This window comes from Herpailurus yagouaroundi, unplaced genomic scaffold, assembly GCF_014898765.1.
Source record: "Herpailurus yagouaroundi ecotype Mexico unplaced genomic scaffold, PumYag 159, whole genome shotgun sequence".
In the NCBI taxonomy this organism is placed as follows: Eukaryota; Metazoa; Chordata; class Mammalia; order Carnivora; family Felidae; genus Herpailurus; species Herpailurus yagouaroundi.
Window position 1 is genome coordinate 76,115,353 of NW_024412400.1, and position 25,384 is coordinate 76,140,736.

Here is a 25,384-nt window from a genome sequence, read left to right on the forward strand (position 1 = left end):
CCTGGAGCTGCTCTCCAAAGTGGCTGCTTGTCTTGGAATGACAGAGGGAGAAGAGCTTGTTTTCCTTAAACAGTTCCCACTTGCATACAGATATTAACACAAGCTTTCCAAACTATCTCATACCCAAACTCCAGTTTTAGCCTACTCCTCTTAGCCCTTTTACTTACTGATTTACATGCAAAAGCTAACATGCTCCAAGGATCTCTAATTCAGATGGCCATCTGGTACACCAGTACAATGAGTTTTATTGGTACATTGGGCCAGGAGCTATTTGCTGAGGAAATAACCACTGATGACTCCAGGAACCTCTAAGGAGTCCCGTGAAGGTACCTGGACCAGGCCCACCTCCCTGTTTCTGATTTTCCAAGCCAAGGTGGGCAGCCTGAGGAAGAATGCTCCATACCTGTAACTGGTGGGTAACAAACAGAACTGTCTTAGACTTTAAGTGCTTCTGGATAGCACTGTTGAAGATGTGGTTGCCCACATGGGCATCTAAGGCACTGAGGGGATCATCCAGGATGTAGATGTCCCGGTCACTATACAAGGCCCGGGCAAGGCTGATCCTTTGGCGCTGTCCACCACTCAGGTTCGCTCCTCGCTCGCCAATCTACAGGAGTCCAGAAAGCATAGTGAAACCTCCAGTTCAAGTCCAGTACCTTACTAAGTGATCACCCCAGTCACTGCTCCTCTGTTCCATCCATACCAGCTGCTTCTACTGAATTCCCCACCTGGATGAACTGTAACTCTTGATCCTCCAGGCCCCACACCAGAACCGGGGAAGCCAGCCCAGGGGAAGACAACTCTTCCTCTCCCATAACCAGCTGGTTACTACTCAACCTTACTACCTCTGGCTTTACACTCCCCCTTGACATACCATCCTAATCCATTATCTATGGGCAGAAAGATCTTATCAAAACACAAAGCTGACCATGCCCCACTCTCGCTTAAAACTCCCTTTCAAGGGGCGCCTGGGTGACTCGGTCAGTTAAGTGTCAGACTTCAGCTCAGGTCATGATCTCACAGTCTGTGGGTTCAGGCCCCGTGTTGGGCTCTGTGCTGACAGCTCAGAGCGTGGAGACTACCTCAAATTCTGTGTCTCCCTCTCTCTCTACTCCTCCCCTGCTCACTCTCTGTCTCTCTCTCTCTCACTAAAATAAATAAACATTAAGGGGGGGCGCCTGGGTGGCGCAGTCGGTTAAGCATCCGACTTCAGCCAGGTCACGATCTCGCGGTCCGTGAGTTCGAGCCCCGCATCGGGCTCTGGGCTGATGGCTCAGAGCCTGGAGCCTGTTTCCGATTCTGTGTCTCCCTCTCTCTCTGCCCCTCCCCCGTTCATGCTCTGTCTCTCTCTGTCCCAAAAATGAATAAACGTTGAAAAAATAAATAAATAAATAAATAAATAAATGAATAAATAAATAAACATTAAAAGAAAAGAAAAACCTCTTTTTCAAGAGCCCTAAGAAATAAAATCTAAACAAACATGTCACAGAAGGCAGGCCCTTTGCCACCTGGCTCCACCGCCAACCCTCTCTTCTACTCTCTGGGATCTAAGCCATTTTAAATTGCGTATGTATCTGAACCCTCACGACTACTGTCATGCCTTTTCTGTTACCATATCTACTCAGTTCTGACATCCTCTCCTCTTTGAAACATCTCCCACCCTCTTCTCTACTACTACCCAAAAAGGGGGTGACTTTTTTCTTTTTTTAATTAAAAAAAAATTTTTTTAAGTTTTGAAAGGGGACTCTTTCATCAGCTTATTTTGTGCCTATTCAAGTATCTCATCCTCCCAGCTATAAGCTTTTTGAGGGTATAGATCATTCTCCTATTGCTTTAATTCCCCAGTGCCCAGTCGTTTCTGTCTATGTAGCTGGCACATGAACACGTGAATAAATCAATTGTCAAATGGTAACTGGCTCTGTACTTAAAAAACCATTCATTGAATTCAGAGGTTTCAAATTTGAGCATGTATCAGATCACCTGCAGGACTTGTTAAAACAGATGGTTGGACCCTGCGCCTATGATTCAGTAGGCGTGGGGTGAGGTGTAAGAATCTGCATTGCTAACAAGTTCCCAGTAACACTGCTGCTGCTGATCCACTATGAATCTAGGAACTAAGATTTGAGTACCAGTGAACTAAAGAAACCATTCTGGTTTGAAGGATTTAACTCAAGTCAGATGAAAAAAAGTGCAGGCCCCAAAGACCTCCAGGGTAGGTCATGGGAGACAAATATCAACAGGGAAGGACACAAGCCAGTTCCAAAGACTCACCTCTGCAAACTGCTCCAGGGCAGAGAGCCAAAGAAAGAGGCCTTTGTGCTAAGGCCTCTTTCTTTCTAATTGAAAAGGGCTCTCTGCAGACTGTATATCAGTTAAGGATATACAGGATTCTGGTTGGCAGAATGAAGTTCAGAGAAGCTCAACAAGCACATGCTTGACTTGTGGTTTTTTTAAATGAATAGTGTGGAAAACGAACTCTGAACCAACAATGGGATTTTGTTTAAAATTTGTATGACATACAGAATGGCTAAAATTAACAACCCAGGCAACAACAGATGTTAGCGAGGAAGCAGAGAAAGGGGAACCATTTTGGCACTGCTGGTGAGAACAGAAACTGGTGCAGCCACTCTGGAAAACAGGATGGAGGTTCCTCAAAAAATTGCACGATCCAGCAATTGCACTACTAGGTATTTATCCAAAAGATACAAAAATGCTGATTTGAAGGGGCACATGCACCCCAATGTTTATAGCAGCACTACCCAGAATATGGAAAGAGCCCAAATGTCCATTGACTGATGAACAGGTAAAGAAGATGTATATATAATATACATATACAATGGAATACTACTCGGTGAACAAAAAGAATGAAATCTTGCCATTTGCAACAATGTGGATGGAACTAGAGGGTATTATGCTGAGCGAAATAAGTCAGAGAAAGATATCATATGATTTCACTCATAAGTGGAATTTGAGAAATGCAACATATGAACATAGGAGAAGGGAAGCAAAACTAAGATAAAAACAGAGAGGGAGATAAACCATACAGACTCTTAAATACAGAGAACTGAGGGTTGCTGGTGGGGTATTAGGTGGGGGGATGGGCTAAATGGGCGATGGGCATTAAGGAGGGCACTTGTGGGGATGAGCACTGGGTGTTATATGGAAGTGATGAATCACTAAATTCTACTCCTGAAACCATTATTACACTATATGTTAACTAACTTGGATTTAAATAAAAAATAAATAAATAAAATGATATGCAGATAGGGAAAAAATTCAAATGACACATAAAATATTTATACGTTTAAAACAAGTAGTGTTGATAACCCTCCCTAAGGAACACATGCTTTCCTAACATAAAGTTTCAATGAAAGCAAAACTCCCTGTGTGGGTACTCCTGCATTTAAGATGCATTACTAGTAGATGGTTCTGGCACAGCCCCGCAATCCATCTTCCAGAATCCTCTCTGTTAAACACATTGCCCCAACAGGGGCAGAAGGCCTGTACCTCAGTCAGGTCACTGTTGGGAAGAATGGCCAGGTCAGGCCTCAGGCAGCAGCTGTTGAGCACAGAGTTGTATCTGAAGGACATAAAGAGACTAAGCATCAGGGACATGTCTGGAGTAGAGCCTGCTGCCTTGGGCTGCCTTGAGTCTCACACGGCCAAGATGGGAAAGCATGAGAGAAACCAAACATTCCTTGCCTTTCTTCATCAAATTCCTTCCCAAAGAGGATGTTGTCTCTCAGAGTGGCATTGAGGATCCAGGCCTGCTGGGCCACATAAGCGAAGGTTCCACTGACTGCAATGCTGCCCTCTAGAAGTGTCATCTAGGGAGACAGACACCATCCAATGGCATCATGATGCAAAAACACCACCCTAAGCCAACAGAACCCCCCACATTGCACAATGGAGTTCAAAGTTTTGGCAATCTTCCTGGATGCTTTTGGACCCAAATCCAGACCTCACCTTTGTTCCACAGAGAGAGCTACAGCAGCAAAGAAAATCAAAGTTCTCCTTGCTTATGTGTGATGGGAACCCAGCATAACCCATGACCTGAATGAACAAACACTTCATTCAGCAACCCATAAGCTACTCGATATCCTGTCTCCCTAACTGCAAACTGTTTTAACTAAGGGAAGCACTAGAGTGGAAGGTCCTTTCAGAATTCCCCTGGGAGGATGCTGTAAGGATTTAGAGCTAGTCCCTGCCTCAAGACCGGGGCAGGCCAATTCATCTATAAAATTAATTACTCCAGGCTGTTGGCTAAACCAGCTGCTTCTGTAAAATGAGGACCAAAAGGAAAAAAATTTGTTAGACATGAACTAGCATTGCAGAGTATCCATATGATGAGGATGGACCCTCTCGTTCAACACGAAGGCACTGCATGATGAGCCATGTGTTTCGAGTTGTGTTTTCACTCACAGTGATTGATATGATTTATCCATTTTATCCTCTTTCGGGGTTCCTTTTGGGACTGGCAGTAGACATCTGTCTTGAGTTAGGGATGTTATAGCTTGAAACAAAGGTTCATTAGCCAGCCTGCACATCAAAGCTTGTCCTCTCAAACACTGTTAGCAGACAGTGTATGGAGAGAGGTGCACCCACCACAGACCATAACAGTGGTATAACTGCCCAGAAACCGGTAAGCATGCCGCTATGCACCCAAAGTGTTCCGAAACCCACGGAGGGTCTACCGCAGAAACTCCACACCCACACTGCAGACTGCCAACACAGAGTTCAACTCCAAAGAAGCCAGGGCCGCCAGGTTTACCAGCCTCCCTGTCAAAGAGATCGCTGTCAGAGATTTGGTCTAAAAGCAAAGCCCCACTCTGCTTTCAACCTAACCACCACCCACTCAACACCACTGCCCCCTGCTCCCTTCATTTCCTCTGTGTCTCTCATCATTGACCCTTAAATCTGACCCCTAAGTTATCAGAACATCTAGGAGAGGTTTTGGCTTTTTACAAAGACCAAGGGCTGAGCCTAATCAGTAGAGTCTCATACAGCAGAGGGGTGAGAGGGTTGTCATTCCAGATGATGTGAACGCAGCCTTCCTCAGACCACACTAGGTACCACGGCTCTCGAGGAGAGCCACACTCTACCAACTGTGACAGTGACACTCAACAAGACAAAATATTCCATAATTGGACGCTACAAAACACTCTTCCCCAACTCCATCTCACATGAGTTTAATCTCCTCAATATGGATAAATGACTCATTGGACCTCATCCACCTGCGGGTCAGAATAAGCTCAAGTTTATCCTTATCTCAACCTTGTAAGTCAAGCTGATTCAATTCAAGATTAAAAGCAGGTGGAAGCACCTTGTGTTTTTTCCCTATTATTTGGTTTTAAAACACAGTAAAAGATAATTTGCCTTAGCTGGATGACCTTTGCCCCTGACAGCCCTGGGCTGGCCTCTCGGTAAACCATTAACTCTCTGCCCTGGGCTATGCTTGTGGGTCTGGAAGGCGTAGCTCCTCAACTAGACCACCAGCTCCTTGAGGGCATAATTCTTTCCACAGTTAGGTTGAAAAAGGAGTGTGGCTTTGCTTCTAGATCAAATCCTGATATCAATCTCTCTGACAGGGAGCCCGGTAAGGCTGGTCCGCCCAGCTTCTTCAGCTTGTGGGCAGTATGGGGTTTGTTCACCTCTTATATCTGACATCTCCCAACACACCATCTGGCATCATATGCCACTTAATAAATACATGCCGAGTAAAAGAAGGCAGGAGAAATAGAGGACTCCAGCTAGACATCAACCAGTCATTCGTCAGGCGTGCACTGAGCCCGCTTCCAGATGCAACACCGTTAAGGGGTGGAAATGTGGGGGTGGGGGCAGGGGGCATAACGCAGACCAAGGGTTCATTTTGTTTCTGCCTTTCCTCTCTTCGAGAAAAGTAGTTTATTTTCCCCAAGACTCTTGTTAAGCCAATTCCAGAGAAAGAAGCAGAAAATGCCAAGGACAATAACAAAATATTACCTGGCCTAAAATGGCTGAAATGAGAGAGGTTTTTCCACTTCCCACACTGCCACAGATTCCAACCAGTTTACCCTGCACAAAGCACACAGAGAAAGGAGGGTCATTACAGGACCACTGACCACTTATCTCTAGGGACTGCTGATTTCTTCAAGGAAAAAGACATTAACGACAGGCCAACAATATGGGAACTATCATCCTGATGACTCTGCGTGTCACTTACCTCTGTTTCCTCCCTGTCAGCCACCTACTTCTTAGGGTTTCTGTGGGGTTACACGGAGGTAACAGATGTGTAAGCCTTTTAGAAAAATTAAATATGCCGCACACATGAAGGTCTCCCACATCACTTTTAGAAAGGCTCAGCCTCTTTCCTACTTTTTTTGGCAACCCATGTTTTTTTATTATTTTTGCTGTTGTTTTTGGAAATAAGGGCAGGACTCTTAAAAAATTATTTTGTTGATTTTCATTTTATACGATTTTTTTCCTCTAGGGTCTATAAATTATTTTCAATAAAAACTATGTGCACTGTTGTTTCCATTTTTCTACAAAACATTTCCAAGAATCTGAAGAATATTGATATCATCAATCCCACTTAAAAATGGGGGAAAAAAAGCCCGTGATGAACTGAATATCCTCAGGCAAAATAATGAGTTCTCTTGACAGGTGGTGCTAAAAGTTTTCAAGGGCAGACTGGTGATTTTGAAAAGGTCACTTATTTAGCAACCCTGCATCGGCTCAAGCCTCGCAGCAAAGGAAAGAAGAGTGGTATGTAGAAGAACAGGGATTCTGGAGGCAGACAGGTCTCGCTGTGAACCCCAGCTCCATTAGAACCTGCCAAGTGTGTGATCGACGTCTGGTTACTTACACTAACACCGTCTGTCTCTCACTAGGCTTTGAGCAACTGGAGGAAAGGCGTTAACTTTGTAGAACCAAGTACTTTGTACAACCAAAGTATCTTTGTCTCGGACAAAGTATGTTGGACAAAGTTTTTGACGCTGTCCTGGAGTTTGAAAGATCACAGCCTAGTGGTCATGAGGAGACCAAGTCACGGGTTCAATCTCTGCTCAAGTCATTTAGGTTTACGCAAACAAAACCCTGTTCCCAAGACTATATGGTGACTAACAGAGATATCAACAAGGAAGTGCACGCCTGGGGTGCAGACAAACATTAACTTCCCTTCCCCTCCCTGAAGAGGGGGGCCGGAAGGATTAAGGTATCCCTCTCCAAATAGCTAAAGGTCTGTCATGTGAATGTGGGCTCTAAAAGGGCAGAATGAAGATCAAAAGAAAGTAGAAGAGTACATTTCAGCTGAATATGAGGAGTAATCCTCTAATAGGGCTGTTTGGAAATGTAACAGAGCTGCCGCACTAATCAAAATCATTAAGTGAGAAGTCTGTTGTCAAGAGTTAACTGAAGTAAAGAACTGATGTCAGTGGCCTCCAGTGATAAACTACACTAGTGGTTTCAGATGTTTTCACTAAGGACCATCTCCTGCTCTTGTTTATATCTTTCAAGAGCTGGGAGCTTTTTGTTCTTAGAGTCTATCTCTGGGTCTGTGTAGCATATGTTAGTCGGTGGCTGACTTTGATACACACTGCATTAAAACCCACTGTTCCCCACCTCCAGTTATGTAGGTAAAGTCTCATCACCACCCCTGGTCCAAGAGACACTTCTGGGTTAACTGGTCTCCTTTCTTGTTCCCCTACACACTCTTTTGACTCCAGAGGCTAAAATATTTCTCTTCATACATGAGTCAGATCATATCATTCTTCTCCAAAGCCTCCAATGGATTCTCTCCCACTCAGAGTAAAGCCAAAGTCCTGTAAGGAGGCTCAGACACCCCAGCTGCCTCTCTGCCCTCAGCATCTACTATTTTCTCCTGTGCCACTCAGTACACTGCAGACTCAGGGCCTTTGTGCTTCTGTTCCTTCTGCCTGGAATGTTCTTCTTCCTCCAGATATCCATATGGCTCAGTCCGTCACCTCCCTCCTGCCTTTGCTCATATATTAGTTTTTAAATGAGGCCTTCCCTCAGGCAGGCTGTTAAAATCGTAACCACACCTGCTCCAGGCCCCAGCATTCACAATCTTCCTCACACAGCCTTTATCACCACCTGACATACCATATATTTTACGTGTTTATTATCTGTCTTTGCCCACTAAAACATAAGTTCCAAGAGCACAGGGACTTTTGTTGGTTTGGTTTTCCACTGCTATAGCCCCAGCCCCAAAACAGTGTCTGGCAGAAGGCTGGCACTCAAAAAAATGGCTGATGAATGTATGTATGTGTATATATATGTATGTATGTACATACATACACACACACACATCTCAGACCCTCAAAATGGTGCACCCTTCAATATGGTGCTGGTGGGAACCAGTCATAGACTGTATTTGCAGAGCCCTGAAGTGGAGTCTGTTCCAGCCACTCTGTGCAGGAACTGCTCTGAGAGACTCTAGTCCTGTGCTACCTGGGCTGTGACATCATACACCATAATGATCCTTCATTTACATTAAAAATAAACAATTACAGAATCAATACGTTGTACGCCTGAAACTAATTTAACATTGGCTGTTAATTATACTTCCGTAAGGGTATACAAATAGATAAAAAATTACAATAGATTTGTCACTAATAGTAGCACTGAGAGTTCTTCCTATGGGCCAGGTTCTGTGCTATGCACAGCTCGGTGGTAATGAGAAGCTCACCCAGAGTTATAATAACCAGAAATAATTATTACAGCTCACACACAACTCTAACAACTAGAATCTATTCAGAGCAAGATCTTGGAAAATCCACTTGAATGCTTCATTTCCCTGCTTGTAAATGAGCATCTCATGAGATCAGTTGATATTAATTTCTATTGTTAGATGCCTAAATATGCCTTTGTAGAGTTGGAGCTGGCCAGATTTGCTCTTTAGCTCAAAATGAGTCCCCAGCCACAGAGGACTTTCCTATAAGGAAAGCAGCTGCCTACTCCGGCCGGAAGAGACACCCGCAGACACCTGCAGATGGATGGAGCGCAGGTGGGGAACGGGGGAGGCGGAGGGCTTACCTCTTCGATCTCCAGGTCGATGTTGTACAGGGTCCTCTGCAAGCGGAGGATCCCCAGGTGGATGTGCTTGCCCTCCTCCTCCTCAGGACTGGGCCTCTCATCGCTGTCCAGGAGGAGGTGGCCTTTCTGCTCTGCCAGTACCGCCTGCTGCTCAGTGCGCTGCAGCTGTCTCACCTTCTCTTTCTTGCCCCTGGCAGCCCTCTTGTCTTTTTTCGTTTTGGGGGTCAGCTTGGGTGAGTTCTGGACACTGCAGTGGGAGGAGTCCCATGCCAAGGTGGCATTTCTCACCTCTATCTTGATGTGAGGGCTGGCTGGTTTTTTCTTTATCATGTGAACCTCTTCCATCAGAAACAAACTCTGATAGGAGTTGTGAGAGAGGTGCAAAGATGAGACACTGGATCAAGACCAGGGGGACAAGCCTAGGGCGCACACTCACGTAGCAAAACACATCAGGCTATACAGTGGAAGGAAGCTGAAGGGCAAAAGGTAGCTCATTAGTGTAGCCCAGCCTCAGGCCCATCGAGAGGTCACAGGGGTGTGGGGACACCCTCAGAAGGGACAGCAGCCGTCTCAATGGCCCAGCGCTCCACACTGCCAATCACATCCTAACCTACCTTTTCCTTTCTACCAATCTATCGTGGCCAAAGCACAATTAACTAACCTGTCTACAGCCCCTCGTTCTCACCCATGACTTGCCAAACAGCAGGTAGTAAAATGCAAGCAGAAAAACCAAAGGGCATGCTTCTCTCCTGAACAGACAGACCCTCATCACTCTGTTTCCCTTCCAGAACACTCCTGTGGAACCTCAAAGCCTATGTTCTTCCCTCACCTACAACATGGCTCATGTCTGGCGGGAAGAGGGAGCTGAGATCACGACCACGCCTAGCTTGATGGGTCGGAAGGGAGTACCTAAGCCTATATCACAGGCAGAATGCCTCTTCTTGGCAACAAGTTCTCATGTCTTCAAAATCCTGCCTAGAAACTTGAGAGGATTCAAACAACCAAAGGAACAGACTTGGGAGGAAGTGAAGGCTATCTCCTCCCTCAGAAACATCCTTGGGAAACAACAAGATTTTCCTCCCACTTATTCCCAGAGACCCTCTGAGTTATGCTAGGGGAAGAAAAGAGGAATGATTGAAAAGCTGAGTGTTTCTGAAATTAGATTCAAAATACAAACTGCAATAAACCTTATATGTGCCCATGATTTTGAATCCACTTCTGACAGCTCTCTTAAACTGGAGATCACAGAATGCTATCCCAGTTGGATTTCCAATATGATAAAAATAATTTTTTTAATAAAAAAAGGTTAAACATTACAAAGAAAGAAAGCACCTTTAGAGAAAAAGGTGACTTTCAGGGTCAGGATTCTGCTTATTTACTGAGAACCCCCAACTATTTTAAAGTTTGTGGATATTTTTTTTAATTAATTAATTTATTTTGAAAGAGACAGAGAAAGAGTGCGGGGAGGGGCAGAGAGAGAGAGAGAATCCCAAGCAGGCTCCACACTGTCAGCACAGAGCTCAACACAGGGTCAAACTCACAAAGCTGTGAGATCATATGAACTGAGCTGAAATCAAGAGTCAGATGCTTAATTGACCGAGCTACCCAGGCACCCTTTTGCCAGTGTTATTAAATGTAACATATAATCCCCTTCCCTTAGAGCGAGCCCTTTCCCCTGGATCTTAAACGTGTAGCTTCCTCTTTTCCTTCCTTTGATTCCAACACCTCCTATCCATTCCTAATCTCCAATCTTCCCAGAAGTGTCATGGTTCTAAATATCCTCGATAGTCTTCACTCTTGATCAACCTTAGGTTTAATTTCCAAAAACAGCTGTTGGTTTCATTTGTTCAGAGCCTTCTAGAAAGACTGAACTAAGAACAACATGCCAAATATCTTGACCACCTTCACAGAGTACACCCATATGCTGGCAGATCTCCCACCATTGCTCTCCCCTAAGGAAACATTAAAAGGCTCTTTCAGGCCTCAAAGGACGATTAAAAAAATAAGCCTTTGCCTCTAGTTTGCACAGCTCCTTCCCCATATCTCCTTCCCATGGGCTCCCTGCAGCCTGCCTCCTCCTGAGACATGCTGAGGCACACAAGGGCCTCATAACACTTGAATTTATATCTATCTGAACTGGCACCTACCAGGACAACAGACTCTTAGAGGTACATAAACCATAGACCTTGGGGTGCCTGGGTGGCTCAGTCAGTTGAACGTCTGACTCTTGATTTCAGCTCAGGTCATGATCTCACAGTTCATGAGATCAAACCTGGTGTTGGGGTCTGTGCTGCAGGTGCGGAGCCTGCTTGGGATTCTCTCCTTCTCCCTCTGCCCTTCCCTTACACATGTGCTCTCTCTCAAAATAAATAAATAAACATTAAAAAAACAAAACAAAACAAAACACCAAACCCATAAACCTCAACTTTATCATAGGACAGTATCAAAACACAACCCTCATTCACTTGGAATGTATCTATTGAGCAGAAGAGGGGACAGAGGGTCTCCAGATAAAATATAGGACACCTAGTTAAATTTTGACTCTATACAACCATTGAGTAATTTTATAGTATAAGCATGTCCCATGCAGTTATTAACTAAATGGGTGTCTTGTCTTTTCATTTGCTAAAACTGGCAACCCTATACTGATGACTATCTTATCAGAAAAGTCACAGGGTGGCTTCTTACTGCCTTTCTACATGTTATCATCCTCCTGGAAGGAGGAGAAGGAGGGGTAAGGGAAGGGTGAGAGAGAGGAAGGGCTGGAGGAGACTGCTAAGAAGAATAAGACAGAATGGAACTGAAGTCTCATGGGGCATATAATACAGCTGTGAGTGATTTTGCTTCTATTATTAACTCTGAAGTTCCCTGGATAGAGGAAGGAGCTATGATGTGAAAAGCCACCTGCTAATACCAAGTCCTCACCAGTAAATGAAGACAAGAAAGCTCTTGAAAAACATGGGCAGGACAAACCTATACTATAAACTCTTATTCTTTCATCCAAGATGCTACCAAATCCATCCACTAACAAGGACAGAGGGACAAACTTATGGTCAAAACATTTACTTTCTTCCAAGACTAGATACTGTAGATTGGGCAAAATAAAGCTCTGATTATAATTAGACCATTTCTTTTATATAGCTCTGGCTCTTAGCCTTCTAGCAGCCAGGCTGGAATGAGGGAGGGCACAGAGCTGGGGATGCATTCTTGAGGACTGGCTTTCTTGACCAAACAAAATTCGCCTTGTTAACTGTAAACAAATAGGATATAAATAAATCACAGAAAGCTATATTCCATTCTTCATATTCTCCATCATGCCAAATTTGTTTTCTCCTGAATATCTAAGATGAGGATATCAATGCCTCAAACATCTGAGCCTCAAACCTTCAAGCAACAAACATTGCTTTTGCATTGTTCTCACTAGCCAAGAAGGCTTAGCAGGAGTCCAGAAGCTACTCCACGCAGGGGCATTGTCAAGAAATTGCAGCCCACACAGGTGCTGTTCCTTTTTCAAAAAATATTAACCATGATTTTCAAATATCCCTCTACCCTCCTCAACATATCTCATCTCTTTGTATTATTCTGAAGGCACAAAGAACACAACTGAGGCATGATCAACTAACCACCCCCAGAAAAACCCTGCTATCTCCTTAGTTGCACTTTGCAACGTGGTCTCATTTTATGACTATTCCCATATCACTGCATTCCCTGCATCATGAGTGGCAACTACAGGGCAGGGAAAAAAAGTATCAAAAAAAGGCTTAGCGTATTGACCAAACAAAATGACAACAGCATTTTGGTAGAGGTAGACGCTAGACTGAGGTGAAGAAAAGCTGACAGTCACATAACATTTCTGATCTTCCAGGTATGAATCACTGAAAGGCCTAGGAAGTTATGACATATACCCATATAAGGGTCAGGAAGAAAGGCTCAGCTCTGAAGGGGAACACAAATCCTGGGAGCCCAGAACTAGGTGGGTCATCAATAAAAGGTAAATTTCACGTTCACTTGAAAAGGTAACTAGTCTCATCCCTTAATTCACTCTCCTCCACTACCCTCTTTCTTACCAACTTGCCAAAAGGTGAAAAACCAAGTGCAGCCAGCCTTGTGTGGCCCATTGGAATAAAGGCAGCGGTGAGCTTTGCCAGGGATGGCTCCTGACATGGAGGAGGGGAAGGGAGCCACTCACCTTAAATCTGTCAACAGCAACCGATGCTTCCGAGAGGGATTTTACAGAGAATGGTGTTACTTTCAAAGCAAAAGTCATGGAATTGAAGACAGTCACCACTGTGAAGGCCTGAAAATAGGAAAAAATAACAAGATATCATCACTTTCCTTTCAGGTTTAAAGGAGGCTGAAACTTGACTGTCAAGTTGGTATGAGTCACATATGCTTTTTTTTAAAGGTAGAGCTTTTATGAGACCTTCAATTAAAATTCTCAGTAAATCTGAACCAAAGGATGATCTGTATTTTCACAATTTAAATCTGAAGTTGGGTTGACTTAAAAATAACCCATAACTTTATTTGTGCTTAGACCTGAGTCTTTACTCTTCTTACTTCTCAGCTTAATCACATAAAAGAAAAATACCTTCTGATTATTGGGGGCACCTCCAAATCCAGAAACAAGAGGACCAGAGTATCTCTATATGTGGTATTTCTAAAATTTTCCCAAGCGCTGAGGGCTCACCGACCTGTGCTGCCGTCAGGTCAAAGCCAAGGGTCATGTGAACAGAGAATGTCACCACGCTGGCAATCACCATCACAATGGGAGCTACACCAACAGTGATGCTCTGAAAATATCCAGCTTTTTCCAATATCCGACGTTCCTCCTCTCGGATTTCTAAGAATAAAAAGCAAGCCAATTGCTGAAAAGCAAGCCAATTTGCTCCTCTGTCACCAAAGACTTGGTAGGTCTTCAGCCACACAGGGTTTAAAACAACTCTTTGGGGTGCCTGGGTGGCTCAGTTGGTTAAGTGTCTAACTTTCACTGAGGTCACGGTCTCATGGTTCGTTCATGAGCTCGAGACCTGCATCGGGTTGTCCACTGTCTGGGCAGAGCCTGCTTCGGATCCTCTGCCCACCTCTCTCCTTGCCCCTCCCCCACTAGCATGCACATGAGCGCGCACTCTCTCTCTCTCCCTCTCTCTCAAAAATAAACAAGCATTAAGGAATGTCTGGCTGGCTCAGTCAGTTGAGCATCTGACTTTGGCTCAGATCATGATCTCACAGTCTGTGGGTTTGAGCCCCATGTTGGGCTCTGGGCTGACAGCTCAGAGGCTGGAACCTGCTTTGGATTCTGTGTCTTCCTCCCTCTCTCTCTGCCCCTCCCCTGCTTGTGCTCTGTCTCTTTCTTTCAAAAATAAATAAACACTTAAAAATAAATAAATAAATAAATAAATAAGCATCAAAAAAAAAAAAAAAAACCCCAACTCTTTAGCACCTATAATATAAAAACCTAGGTCAACGTGACTATCAATTATTACCATTAATGCTGGTATACAAGCCTGAAATGGGATCAAGTTATAGGAACAAATCTAACAGAAAGCAGTCCCTACATATCAGTGCAGTGATCATCTTCTGCCTTAGTCGGATTTTTCTTGCAAACATCTTACATCTAAAAGGAATGAGCAGAGTAACTGCATCTGCAATCAGCAGTTTTGTTTGCTTACCTGCGTGTTGTTTATTTCCTGCCCAGGTAATTACAGAAAAGACCACCACAGTAATGGAGAATTAAAAAAGAACTCAGGTTTACCACAGTGCCTACTGTATGTCAGTGCTGGGTAAAGGCTTTCACACAAAAAGCAGTGAGGATGATTGAGAGAAAGTGAGTGAAATACAACTTTGGTAGGCAGAATGATTTTTCTTAAATATTTGCAAAACTGCGACCTTTATTAACAGAGCAGCCCTAGAGTACTGAAGACCACGGAATAGGAAGTATGACAACAAAGTGGTGCGTTTTGTGTATGCAGGGTTTTTTAATGTTTATTTTTGAGACAGAGAGAGAGAGGGAGAAAGTGTGCATGCATGCGAGCAGGGGAGGGGTAGAGTGACACGGAGAAAGAAAGAATCCCAAGTAGGCTCCATGCTGTCAGCATGGAGCTCGACTCAGGGCTCAATCCCATGAGATGTGAGATCAAGACCTGAGCCGAAATCAAGAGTAGGATGCTTAACCAACTTAGCCACCCAGGCACCCCTATTTTTTTTTAAACATATAAGCAATTCTGAGAAGCTTTGCACTGACCTTAAAGGTATTACCACTGCCCAAGACATTGCGAACTATCCTCAGAGCTAGCTCCTAAGTCATATTTTTACAAATCTAACTCATTGCTTTCACATTTACTGTATAACTTGCCTAAGTCCATAATGAGCAAGAATGCTCTTTTCAAACTAACACACACAGGTAAAGACACCAGAGTCAGGGGCTGAAGAAAGAGTGGACTCTCAGAAATAAAATTATGAAACCACAGAGTGAGAGAGCCAGAAAGGACTGTGGGCAGTCACCTTGCCTAAAACATGGTTGGCAGATATCCAGTTAGCATCCATTTATTCCATTCTATTGGCAATGAATTCACTACTTAACAAAGCTGCCTAACCCACTGCTGGACACCTCTGAGTGGCCACCTCCTCCTGATGACCACTGATAAATAAGCGTGTGAACTGGACACAATGTTCCTGAAGATTTAATCGAGAAACCAAGCAGTAAAACTAAAATAGCTTCCTTGCTCTGAACACTATATTTCTATTCAACCTAAAATTGCATTAACTTTTGTCACTGTAATGTATTCAGGTTAGCTCTCTATGAGGTGATGGTCAATTAACAGCCCACATTTTTTATACTTAAATTAAGTTTAAATGTAAATACATCTTCTTTTTTCAACTCCAAAGTGCCTTTAAATATATCCTTCTTAAATGTCACCTTTTTAAAAAGGTTTATTATTTTGAGAGAGAGAGCACTCACAAGTAGGAGAAGGGCAGAGAGAGAGGGAGAGAGAGAATCCCAAGCAGGCTCTGCACTGTCAGCACATGGCCCGAAGTAGGGCTCGAACTCATGAATCGTGAGATCATGACCTGAGCAGAAGTTAGATGCTTAACCGACTAAGCCACCCAGGCGCCCCTAAAGATCATCTTTTTTAAGGTCCATCATTTGGTATTTAAATATTAGACAAGTCTCTGTCTGTGTTGAATTTACTGATCATGATAACCAGGATAGGGACAGGACAGGCCTTGTGACTCAACATAAGTCAATTGTTTGAAAAGATAAAAATAAAACAACAAACCAAAAACCACGATGAGTGAGGAGCTGAGCTAGACCCAGAGCCCCGCTGTCCTGACCCCCCGCCCGGCACTTCTCCTGCTCCCCCAGGATCTTACACTTCACTTACTACCTGTGGTGTACGTGCACCTGTGGTGGGGAGGGGAGGGCGAAGCCCTCAATAGCCACTTGATACTGTTTTCTGTAATGTCTTCATGGCTAGGCCACAAAATAATGGGCAGTATGACAGTATAGATAGCGGCTTTGAAACTGAATGAATTACTCATAACTAGCTTAGTTATCTTGGGAAAAATCACAATTTTCTGGTCTTAATTTCCTCCTGTGTAAGACGAGATTATGGGTTCAAGTCTCTAAGATCCCTTTCAATACAAGATCATAAGATATTATAAGAATATAAGATATTATGATCCTATGACATTAGGATTCCTAGCAGCTAATGTGCTCAGGAAGCTAAGACACTAAAGCCCTTCTACCAAAAGCACATATAAAATCTTAAACTCACTTTGTACAATTTGAGAAAATGCTTTGACCCAGGCATACATTTTAATAAATTTAATGTAAGTGAGGACTTCATTCATCTTCTGGACACGTTCATCAGTGGTGGTCACACATTTTCTCCTGAAATATGCAGTGATCCGGGATACAAACATCTGAAAGGAAAAGCAATGTTGTGCCAAGTCAGGGCTTATTCAAACTTAAGAACCGTCCAGCCTTTCTGGGAAATAAATCTGCTCAAGATTATTATAAATAAAATGAGCATCAGGTAGGTGTACTGCTTTTTAATAAAAGTGGTCTATTAAATTAGAATAAAATATTATTTAATTCTTACATCTTTGGAAGGAAGTTAAGACAAGTATTTGTTCTCATGGTAATTACAGATATTGAATGCTACCAAAGGGAAGCAGAAGAGCCATATCAGTTAGTATCAACTCGAGATGAAGAGACTCAACACTCCCGTGTTAGCTGGAGGCCTCCTCCTTCACTCAGATTCTCTTTTTTATTTTACTTTGTAATTTTTTTTAAGTTTACTTATTTATTTTGAGGAGAAAGACAGAGAGAGCAGGAGCAGAGGAGGGGCAGAGAGAGAAGGAGAGAGAGAATCCCAAGCAGGCTCCTCACTGCCAGCGCAAAGCCTGATGTGGGGGCTCAAACTCAAGAACCGTGAGATCATGACCTGAGCCGAAACCAAGAGTCAGACATGTAACTGACTGAGCCACCCAGGCACCCAGATTATCTTTCTTAAATCTCATTAAGAGCCATGGTCTTTATTCAAGTGACACCTTAGAGTTTTCCAAACCAGGTACCTGCTTTGAGGAAATTTCCGGTCAGAGATGTGATGCCTCAGTGGTGCCTACTACATAAAACCTAATGGAAATAACTCATTTTAAGGAAAAGCTGCTAAAATACGGGAAGGAGTCTTACTCACCATTGCTGGGTAAAAGAGGATAAAAACAGCTGATCCTAGGAAGCCTGTTGGTCCTAGAATAATTACATTATAAATCATGCCTAAGATGGCAACAATGGGTCCTCCAGCCAACAAGCTGCCAACGGCGGCTGCCTCAAACATCCTCTGCCCGTCATTGGAGCACATGTTGATGAGCTACGAGACATAGAGAGCAGTGAGAGGACCCCGCGAGGATGCTGGCCACTCAGCCACTCTTCTCAGGAGGAAGAGGCAGGACAAAGCAGAGATCCAACGGAAAGAAAGAGCTCAAGCTGGCAGCTTTCCCTCTGCCCTGAAGCAAACACCCTGTACTCACCTCCCCCACGGACTTCTCTTTAATGTTCTTTAATTTAAGGATCTTCTTAAATGCCATGGTTAGGATGGCCCCTCGCAAGCGGACGCCAGTTCGGTAATTCAATGCCCAAGTCAGTGCAAGTGACCAGGAGCGCACGACTTCCGTCAGGAGGAGGCCCAGGACTAAGAGCAAGCTGTACCGGAGGTTAGAGTCTGTGACCTGGGTGTATTCCAAGAGGTGTTTCACCACGAAGGCCTACAGGGAGAAACACACCCCACTGTCAACATCTCCACAGCACCCACACATCACGCCACAGTTTTATGTTAAGTTAGAAAGAGGAAGCAGCTCCACTGTGCAGTGGTACGTACGTACATAAGCAGAGAAAGACCTTGAAGGACCAAATCTTACGGACTACGTGGCCTGCGGGTATTTACTCAGGGCATTTCGCAGGAGGTATGTCTAATCTGAAATTTTCTTCCTTCAGGACACCACCAAAACCGTTACTCTTTCTAATGTAACATAAACCTGTCCATGAGCTGAAATTAATTCTAAACACACGGTCATTAAAAAGTATCTATTTGACCTTACTCCAGTATCTCCACACACTGATACATTTCTTTAAATGAAATTAAGACCTTTTTTTTTTTTTTTTTGGATCGTTTCAAACGTGCTTATTTGATAAAAAGGAACAGTGTACCTACAGTTGGACTGGGGAAGAGTGAGAAGTGCATTTGCAAAACATTCCTGAAAATAAACATCGGCAGTTTAATAGTACAGAAGACAGCAAACAAAGCAGACTATCCAAAATCCAGAAACCCTCCCACGGACCCTCCCCACTCCCCACTCCCTCCCAAAAACAAAAACATGTTACCTCAGGTAGTATATGTCTAACACCACCTGCAGTGAGGGAAGGCAGCCAGCCCCCAAGAACCACCGAGTGCCACCTCCAGCTCTGAGGTCCTGCAACGCCGGAGCACACACTCACACAAGGCACATTCAGCAACAGGATTAAATACCAGGAAGTGGGAGGTAATGTACTTTTATTGAAAATGAAAAAAAAAAAAGTACCATCTTCAAAGAGTATCTCACAGACACTGTACAACAGGAGGAGCATTGCGGTAACATACATGGGAACATACAGAGTCGAGTTATACAAGGCTAGCCGTCTAACAGGTCATCAGGCCTCCGACTGTTGTTTTAGCTACACACAGTGGAAATACAGAATAGAACCGATATCTGTTTCCAGAGTCCGGAGTAGTACATCAAGCTGACAGCACTTAATCGATTAAGGCTCCTGAAGCTGCAGGGAAGCTGCAGTGGAGGAGATTCTCCAGGAATAAGACCTTGCTGCTAAGGAAAGAGAATTAAAAAACAAAAAAACAAAAAACTAAAAACTCCCCAAAGAGGTAACTCTGCTTAAAATCACTGGCGCTATTGGTTCAGCAGGCTGTGATGAATGACTTCTGTTCAGGACAGAATACAAAAATCTAGGCCTCAAGGAAAAACTGGTGGGATCCTTCAGAGTCTTTTCAAGTCCTTGCAGCTAAAATCGATCTTGCCAAAAATGAAAGAAAACAAGCCACGACAAAAGAAAGCCAAACCAATCCCCCACCCTGAAGGAAGAAAAAAAAAATTAATGAGAAACCCATCCACCCAACTACCCCGGATCCTTATAGCAAAAGGTACTGTAGATGGAAGCCAGCTCTGAATGACAGACAAAAATGGAGGCCAGACACAATTGTCCTGAGGCGGCTAATACTGAATTCCAGAACCCAGACGCTCTCTGGTTAACTGGCATTTCTCATTTTTCCTGAAAGGAAATTAATACCAGATGTCCACTAGATCCTAAGAGATCCCCACCAATCAGATTTCTGTCAAGTGTCGGCAAATAACCTGATCAAATAAATGAGATTTCAGATTCCAAGCACTATTGTATTCCACCTCTCCCCTCCCTCAGATTTTTAGGTTTATATCCATTGTTTGGGTCACCACTGCATACAGCTGGGTTGTTGGTTTACTAGCAAGAAGATTGGCTTCTTTTCCAGTATGCAATCCAAAATGTGGAACTGAGTCACTGAGTGGCAGGGTCAAAACCCCATTTTTCCTCACGTGAAGCAACTCAGTAAGATGGCGATGCAGTAAAGCATTTTCTCACACACCTCGGCACTGATGGAACAGTCTCCAAAGGAAGGCGTGAAAGGACAGCAGGTTGTAGTTTGGGGTTCCTTCCTTCCCATACCTTTACAGTGCCATCTTTCAGCACCGGGCAATAGCATTAGTACCTCCCGGAGGTGAGGAGCCGGGGGAAAGTCAAAGACATAATGAAGGCTTACATTATGTAAAACTTTCAGAGGGTGGGGGGAAAGAGGAAACAGCAGATTAAAGAATTTCCAACACACAGGGTTAAAAAAAAAAACAATTACATTTCAAACCATTTTGCATGGGATAAAGAAAAAAAGGTTTTTCATGAAAAATCCAACCAAAATTTAGTTTTAAAAAGTTACAAACTTATCATTTAAATGCAAACAAACTGGGAGGAAAACTCGAGATTGTCAGAATAGCTGTCTGGCTGTGGAAAGCATTCCCAGTGAATAAACATTACCTTACCTGAACTCTTGGCGAGAGATTCTGCCCAGCTTGACTCTCTCATTCTGACCGCAGAATACAGCCATCCTGAAAATTCTAAAGAACAGCTTCTGTCACTGGTTCCACTACAGAGAGACTCCCCCCAAATCCAGATCCTGACAGCACCAAGCAAGCTGCAGCTGGGGAGAGGTGGGGAGGGTGGGAAACTTACCTCTCTAGAGGCTATTCACTGCCCTTTCCCCAAAAGGCCCTGGAGCAGAGTTAGCATTCACCGAGATGTAGTGCTGCAGGAGGTAGTCTTCTCTTGCAGATCTACAGGGTGGATGCTAATTCTTTACACAAAAAAATCATAGGTCAGGCCTGGTCTTTTTAAATTGTTTGAATCCAAGGAGGTCACAACTTTAGCAAGACCTTAGCAAGTCTGGCCACTCATGTTAGGTCAGGACCATACCCATATACGTTCTGCTACTCCGTTAACACTACTGTGACCTTTGGACACTCTGCACAGAGCTCTGGTCCACCGGCATCACTGAAACCTTGGATCATCTCGATGTACAAACGTCCAGCCAGTTAAAAAACATACACACACATTAACTTCATTGTTTCATATATTCTGCATGTGGCTACCAAGGTTCAGTGAGGCCTGAGAGGAGATCAGAAATATCCCCATATTTGGGGAGTCGGTTCTTACGTAGATTTCTAGAAGAACAGACTGAGCCAGTTTGAAAGTCGTGCCACATTAGAAAATGTCCAAAAATCTAAAATGGATGTTCTTCGAAAGGATTTAAATCCACAGAACAGAAGGTATGCTCATTGCTAGTACTAATTTCAAAACCAGCCTGATTCTTCAATTTCCAATTAAAAAAAAATTTTATAAGAACTGGAGCTCCAAAAAAAAAAAAAAAAAAAAAAAAAAGTTTGCTTTGCTTATAGTTTTAAATCTTTTTATCATTTAGATAGACTACGGGTGGGACCACTGCTTTCTCAATTGTTCTAGGATGGAATCACATGAAATAACACAGGCCTTAAGTTGCTCTTCCCCAAGAGGGGTAGAGAGAAGGAAAAGCGTGCAGCAGTTTTCCTATTAAAGGAAGGCTCTCAGTGTTCCCTGGCATCTAGAAGAGTTTACTAGAGTTAGCAATCCAGTACGCAGTGCCTTAAAAGAGAGATTAAGGAATATGCAGATGCTCAAGGGAGTGACTGTAGGCCCCAAACTGAACATGCATAGGTAGCTTTTTTTTCCCCAAATAAAAACTTAAAATTGCAGTAATCTATGGAATTTCTTCCCTTTCTTCCTTTCTTTTCTTTCCTTTTTTCTTTCTTTCTTTTTTTCTTTTTTTTTTTTTTTTTTGTATGGGGGGGAGCCAATGAACTTCTTGCACTGGCCAAATGGAATCATGAAAGCCTGTATACTGTGCTATCCAGCTCAAGGAATTCCACAGAAGATCCAGAGCAGCCACCAGCCCTGTAGTGAAACAATGACAGAAGCTCTTCTTGGGGGAAGCTGGTCCTATGAACATGTTTGCCATTTTGGTCAATAACATAATAGTCAGGTACATGGTCTCTCTTACTTAAAACTTATACAAAAGTGTGTTAGTTGGTCAATTAATATAGAAACCTAATACCAGGAAAGTAGTGTTCTCTGCTTCAGAAAAGAGATCAGAACTTTTAAAAAGGCATCAAACATTAAAAAAAAAACCAAAAACCAAAAAACAAACAAACAACAATAATGACAAAAAAAAAAAACACAGAAAAACTGCAAATTAGTTTTACCTAATCACCATGCATCTTAGGCATATACTTACCAAAACCATGAACCTCCAGCTTACCCACACACGGAAAATGCACAGTATAAGTAGCACTACTGCTCCGATGCCTCAAGGCAAATATGCAGAGAATAGATTTAATCAAAGTCTCAAGTGTAAGGAAGCACAGCAGGTGTAAGAAACAGGTGTCCAGAGAACAGCGTGAACATCACTCTCTTACCTACCCTGCTTCAGTACACACTAGGAAAAAACCATGGCTACCACCCCGACACCTACAGCACAGTTCACACCATACACCAGAACTCAGCAGACTCCAGGTCAGACTCTAAAAACCTCAACGCTCCTCTAGTTTCTTCGGGCTCATTTGCCACGGAACCGCCAAACACGTGACAACCCTGCCTCCAGGCATTCGGTGTGACTCCAGCACTGGCTCAGCAACCTACGCCACACAACGCCGCTCTCGCCCACTCACAGCACCGTGAGACACCATCTCCCCAAACCAAGACTGTCATTTCATGTAGACACGCAGCCAAGAAGCACAGTCCTGCACAGGGCTGGAATCATTCATTTTCACCCGCCCCAGGAAAGCAAGCCAGGTCCAGCTCTCCTCTGGCAACATGGCCCCTCATCCTTCCAGCTGCTGACAAGCCACCATTCACTCCAGAATCGATTGTTCCCTTTCAACAGACCTAGAGGCAACTCTAAGGCTGCTAACTAGCCCAAAGGTGAGCACAACCCCTGCAACAGAACAAGAGTGTTAGAGCTGGCCATGGCCGGGCCCCTGGAGACTGTCAGAAAGGATGGTTAGAACTTACTGGTCCACTGAAGCCAGCCAGCTGTGTGATCATCAGGCACACGATGGAGAGGATGAGCCTGGTGCGGCAGAAGATCCATACAACCCTTCGGAGGGAAGCGGCGTCTGGCCCAACTTCATTCAGCTCTTCTTGCCACAGTCTCTCTAGTCTTAACAAGGGCACATGTCCTCGTTACACATCTCCCCAGGTGAACAGACACTCCCTAGATTCCCTCCTGCCATTGCTTTTTGCCTCCAGGCTTTGACACCACTCACACGAGCCTCTCCTTTAAACTGTGTACACGGACTTCACCTTCTGGGAAAAAAATACCCTTCCTGGGTAACTACATATTTACCCTGTATAGGGAGTCCCTCATGACATAGAAAATAATGAGAACAAAAGTCCTTCCTTCCCCCCAGAAAAATTATCCCTGAACAGAATTTGCTCATGGCTAAGAGCTCCTTCCTCAAGGGTCCCCAACCCTTTCTGAAGAGTCCTGTAGTCAAATGTAAAGTTGTAAGCTAGATTTTAATCATGATAATCAGCTACCACAAAAATGTATTCTGTCACAAGGCAGCAACATAATTTCCCTGTCGACTCAGGAAGAGAAGCGGGGCTGAGAGAGAGAGAGAAAGCCCGTGGTTAAAACAGGATTAAAGGTGAAATAGGAGATAAAGCAGAAGAGCAAAGAGAAAGTCATCCCCAGGCTACCCTCCCTCCAGAGGACAGCTCAGATCCTAAATGAACACAGAGCTGAGGGCGTCACACTGCCGGACCCACCCTCCTAGCTCAGGCCCTACGCACCCAGTATGTGGGAGACCAGGGTGGACCAGAGACGCCTACCTTCTGCAGTTCACATCGGAAGACTCGTGTTTGGACAAAGACCACACGTCCTCCATTGAGAGCTCTCCCTTCCTGTGGGCCACACGGGCCAGAGGAGAAAGCCAAGAAAAAGTCATGCAGGAGAAGAGCCCAGCATTGTCCACTGGGTGCTGGTGTCTAAGGAGAGAAAACCCAAAGCACAAAATTGTCAGTGCACACAGACAGGCTAGCCAGCATTTATAATACGCTGTTTAGCAAACGGTTCCTGACTATAAATGGGTCTTCCCAAATGGTCTGATCTTAGCCCGAATTTTCAAAAATGCTTTTGGTGCTTCACAGACAAGTCATTAACTGGCAGAGCCTCTTACTTGGAAGTGGTCCGGATGGGCTTCAGAACACTTAAGCTGTGATGGTACTTTCCCTTGGGATGTTCCTCATCCAGGATTCTGAGCTGAGAATGCATGGAGGCATCCAGGGAAAGACCCTCAGCTCGGGCTGCTGTTTCCAAGGCATCTTGGCATTCCAACTGTTTTAACAGATAGAGAAGGCAGGGGCACAGTTAATGAACATTACAAAACCAGAGGGGCAAATCTACCTGACATAGTAGCTCAAACTGCAAACCAGATTCGTCTTACCTGAGAAATCCCAAGACTCGGGGTTAAAACTAACTTGTATGATAAGAACTTGCTGAGGAACATTAAACCAGTTACATAGAACTTCCAAACTCTTGAGCACTTTTAGGTTCAGAAAAATTGAGCAAAACGTACAGAGAGTTCCCACATACCTCCTCATCTCCCCACCTCTTCCCCATCTGTTTCCTCCACTAGTAACATCCTTCCATTAGGGTGGTACATTTATTAAAATTGATGAACCAATACTGATATGTTACTATTGACTAAAATCCACCATTTACATTAAGATTCACTCTTTGTGCTATATATTCTAAAATTTATATATATATTTTAAAATGTATTGTATTTATTTTTGAGAGAGAGAGCATGAGCAGGGGAGAGGAGCAGAGAGAGAGAGGGAGAGAGAGATCCCAATCAGGCTCCATGCCCGGTGCAGAGTCTGATGCCGGGCTCGATCTCGGGGATCATGACCTGAGCCAAAACCAAGAGTCGGATGCGTAACTGACTGAGCCATCCAGGCGCCCCTAAAACTTATATTTTTATCACCAAAATGTTTTATCTTTCATTTTCCAATGTGGACTAAGAGTCAGTTATTTCACCACTAACTGTAAATTCTGTCGCCCATTTTCTATGACAAGAACTTCACAATCATCCCCAATTAAACAGCCCTTGTCACACAGAAAAGCCAGTATGTACACGTGTCTCCCCCCTTTCTCCTTTATCAGCAGCAGGGAGAGCA

At 43.9% G+C, this 25,384-nt stretch overlaps 1 protein-coding gene across 10 annotated transcripts in view; it reads right to left on the reverse strand.

The window, feature by feature from the left end:
• The window catches only part of ABCC5 (ATP binding cassette subfamily C member 5), an 89,387-nt gene that overhangs the window by 32,097 nt on the left and 31,906 nt on the right, over positions 1-25,384 (reverse strand). For 3 of the 10 annotated variants that reach the window (XM_040480906.1, XM_040480904.1, XM_040480905.1), the window contains exons 3-15: positions 24,382-24,539; positions 24,035-24,190; positions 23,213-23,360; positions 18,067-18,300; positions 17,733-17,906; positions 16,809-16,956; positions 13,725-13,873; positions 13,223-13,330; positions 9,034-9,390; positions 5,983-6,054; positions 3,703-3,827; positions 3,508-3,580; positions 404-607 (exon numbers count right to left, since the gene is read on the reverse strand). In XM_040480906.1, coding sequence (XP_040336840.1) covers positions 404-607; positions 3,508-3,580; positions 3,703-3,827; positions 5,983-6,054; positions 9,034-9,390; positions 13,223-13,330; positions 13,725-13,873; positions 16,809-16,956; positions 17,733-17,906; positions 18,067-18,300; positions 23,213-23,360; positions 24,035-24,190; positions 24,382-24,539 — 2,106 coding nt within the window. Of the gene's footprint in view, positions 1-403; positions 608-3,507; positions 3,581-3,702; positions 3,828-5,982; positions 6,055-9,033; positions 9,391-13,222; positions 13,331-13,724; positions 13,874-16,808; positions 16,957-17,732; positions 17,907-18,066; positions 18,301-18,666; positions 18,868-19,068; positions 20,728-23,212; positions 23,361-24,034; positions 24,191-24,381; positions 24,540-25,384 lie in introns of those variants that run through there. The other 7 variants (XM_040480907.1, XM_040480908.1, XM_040480911.1 and 4 more) reach the window with 7 other exon arrangements.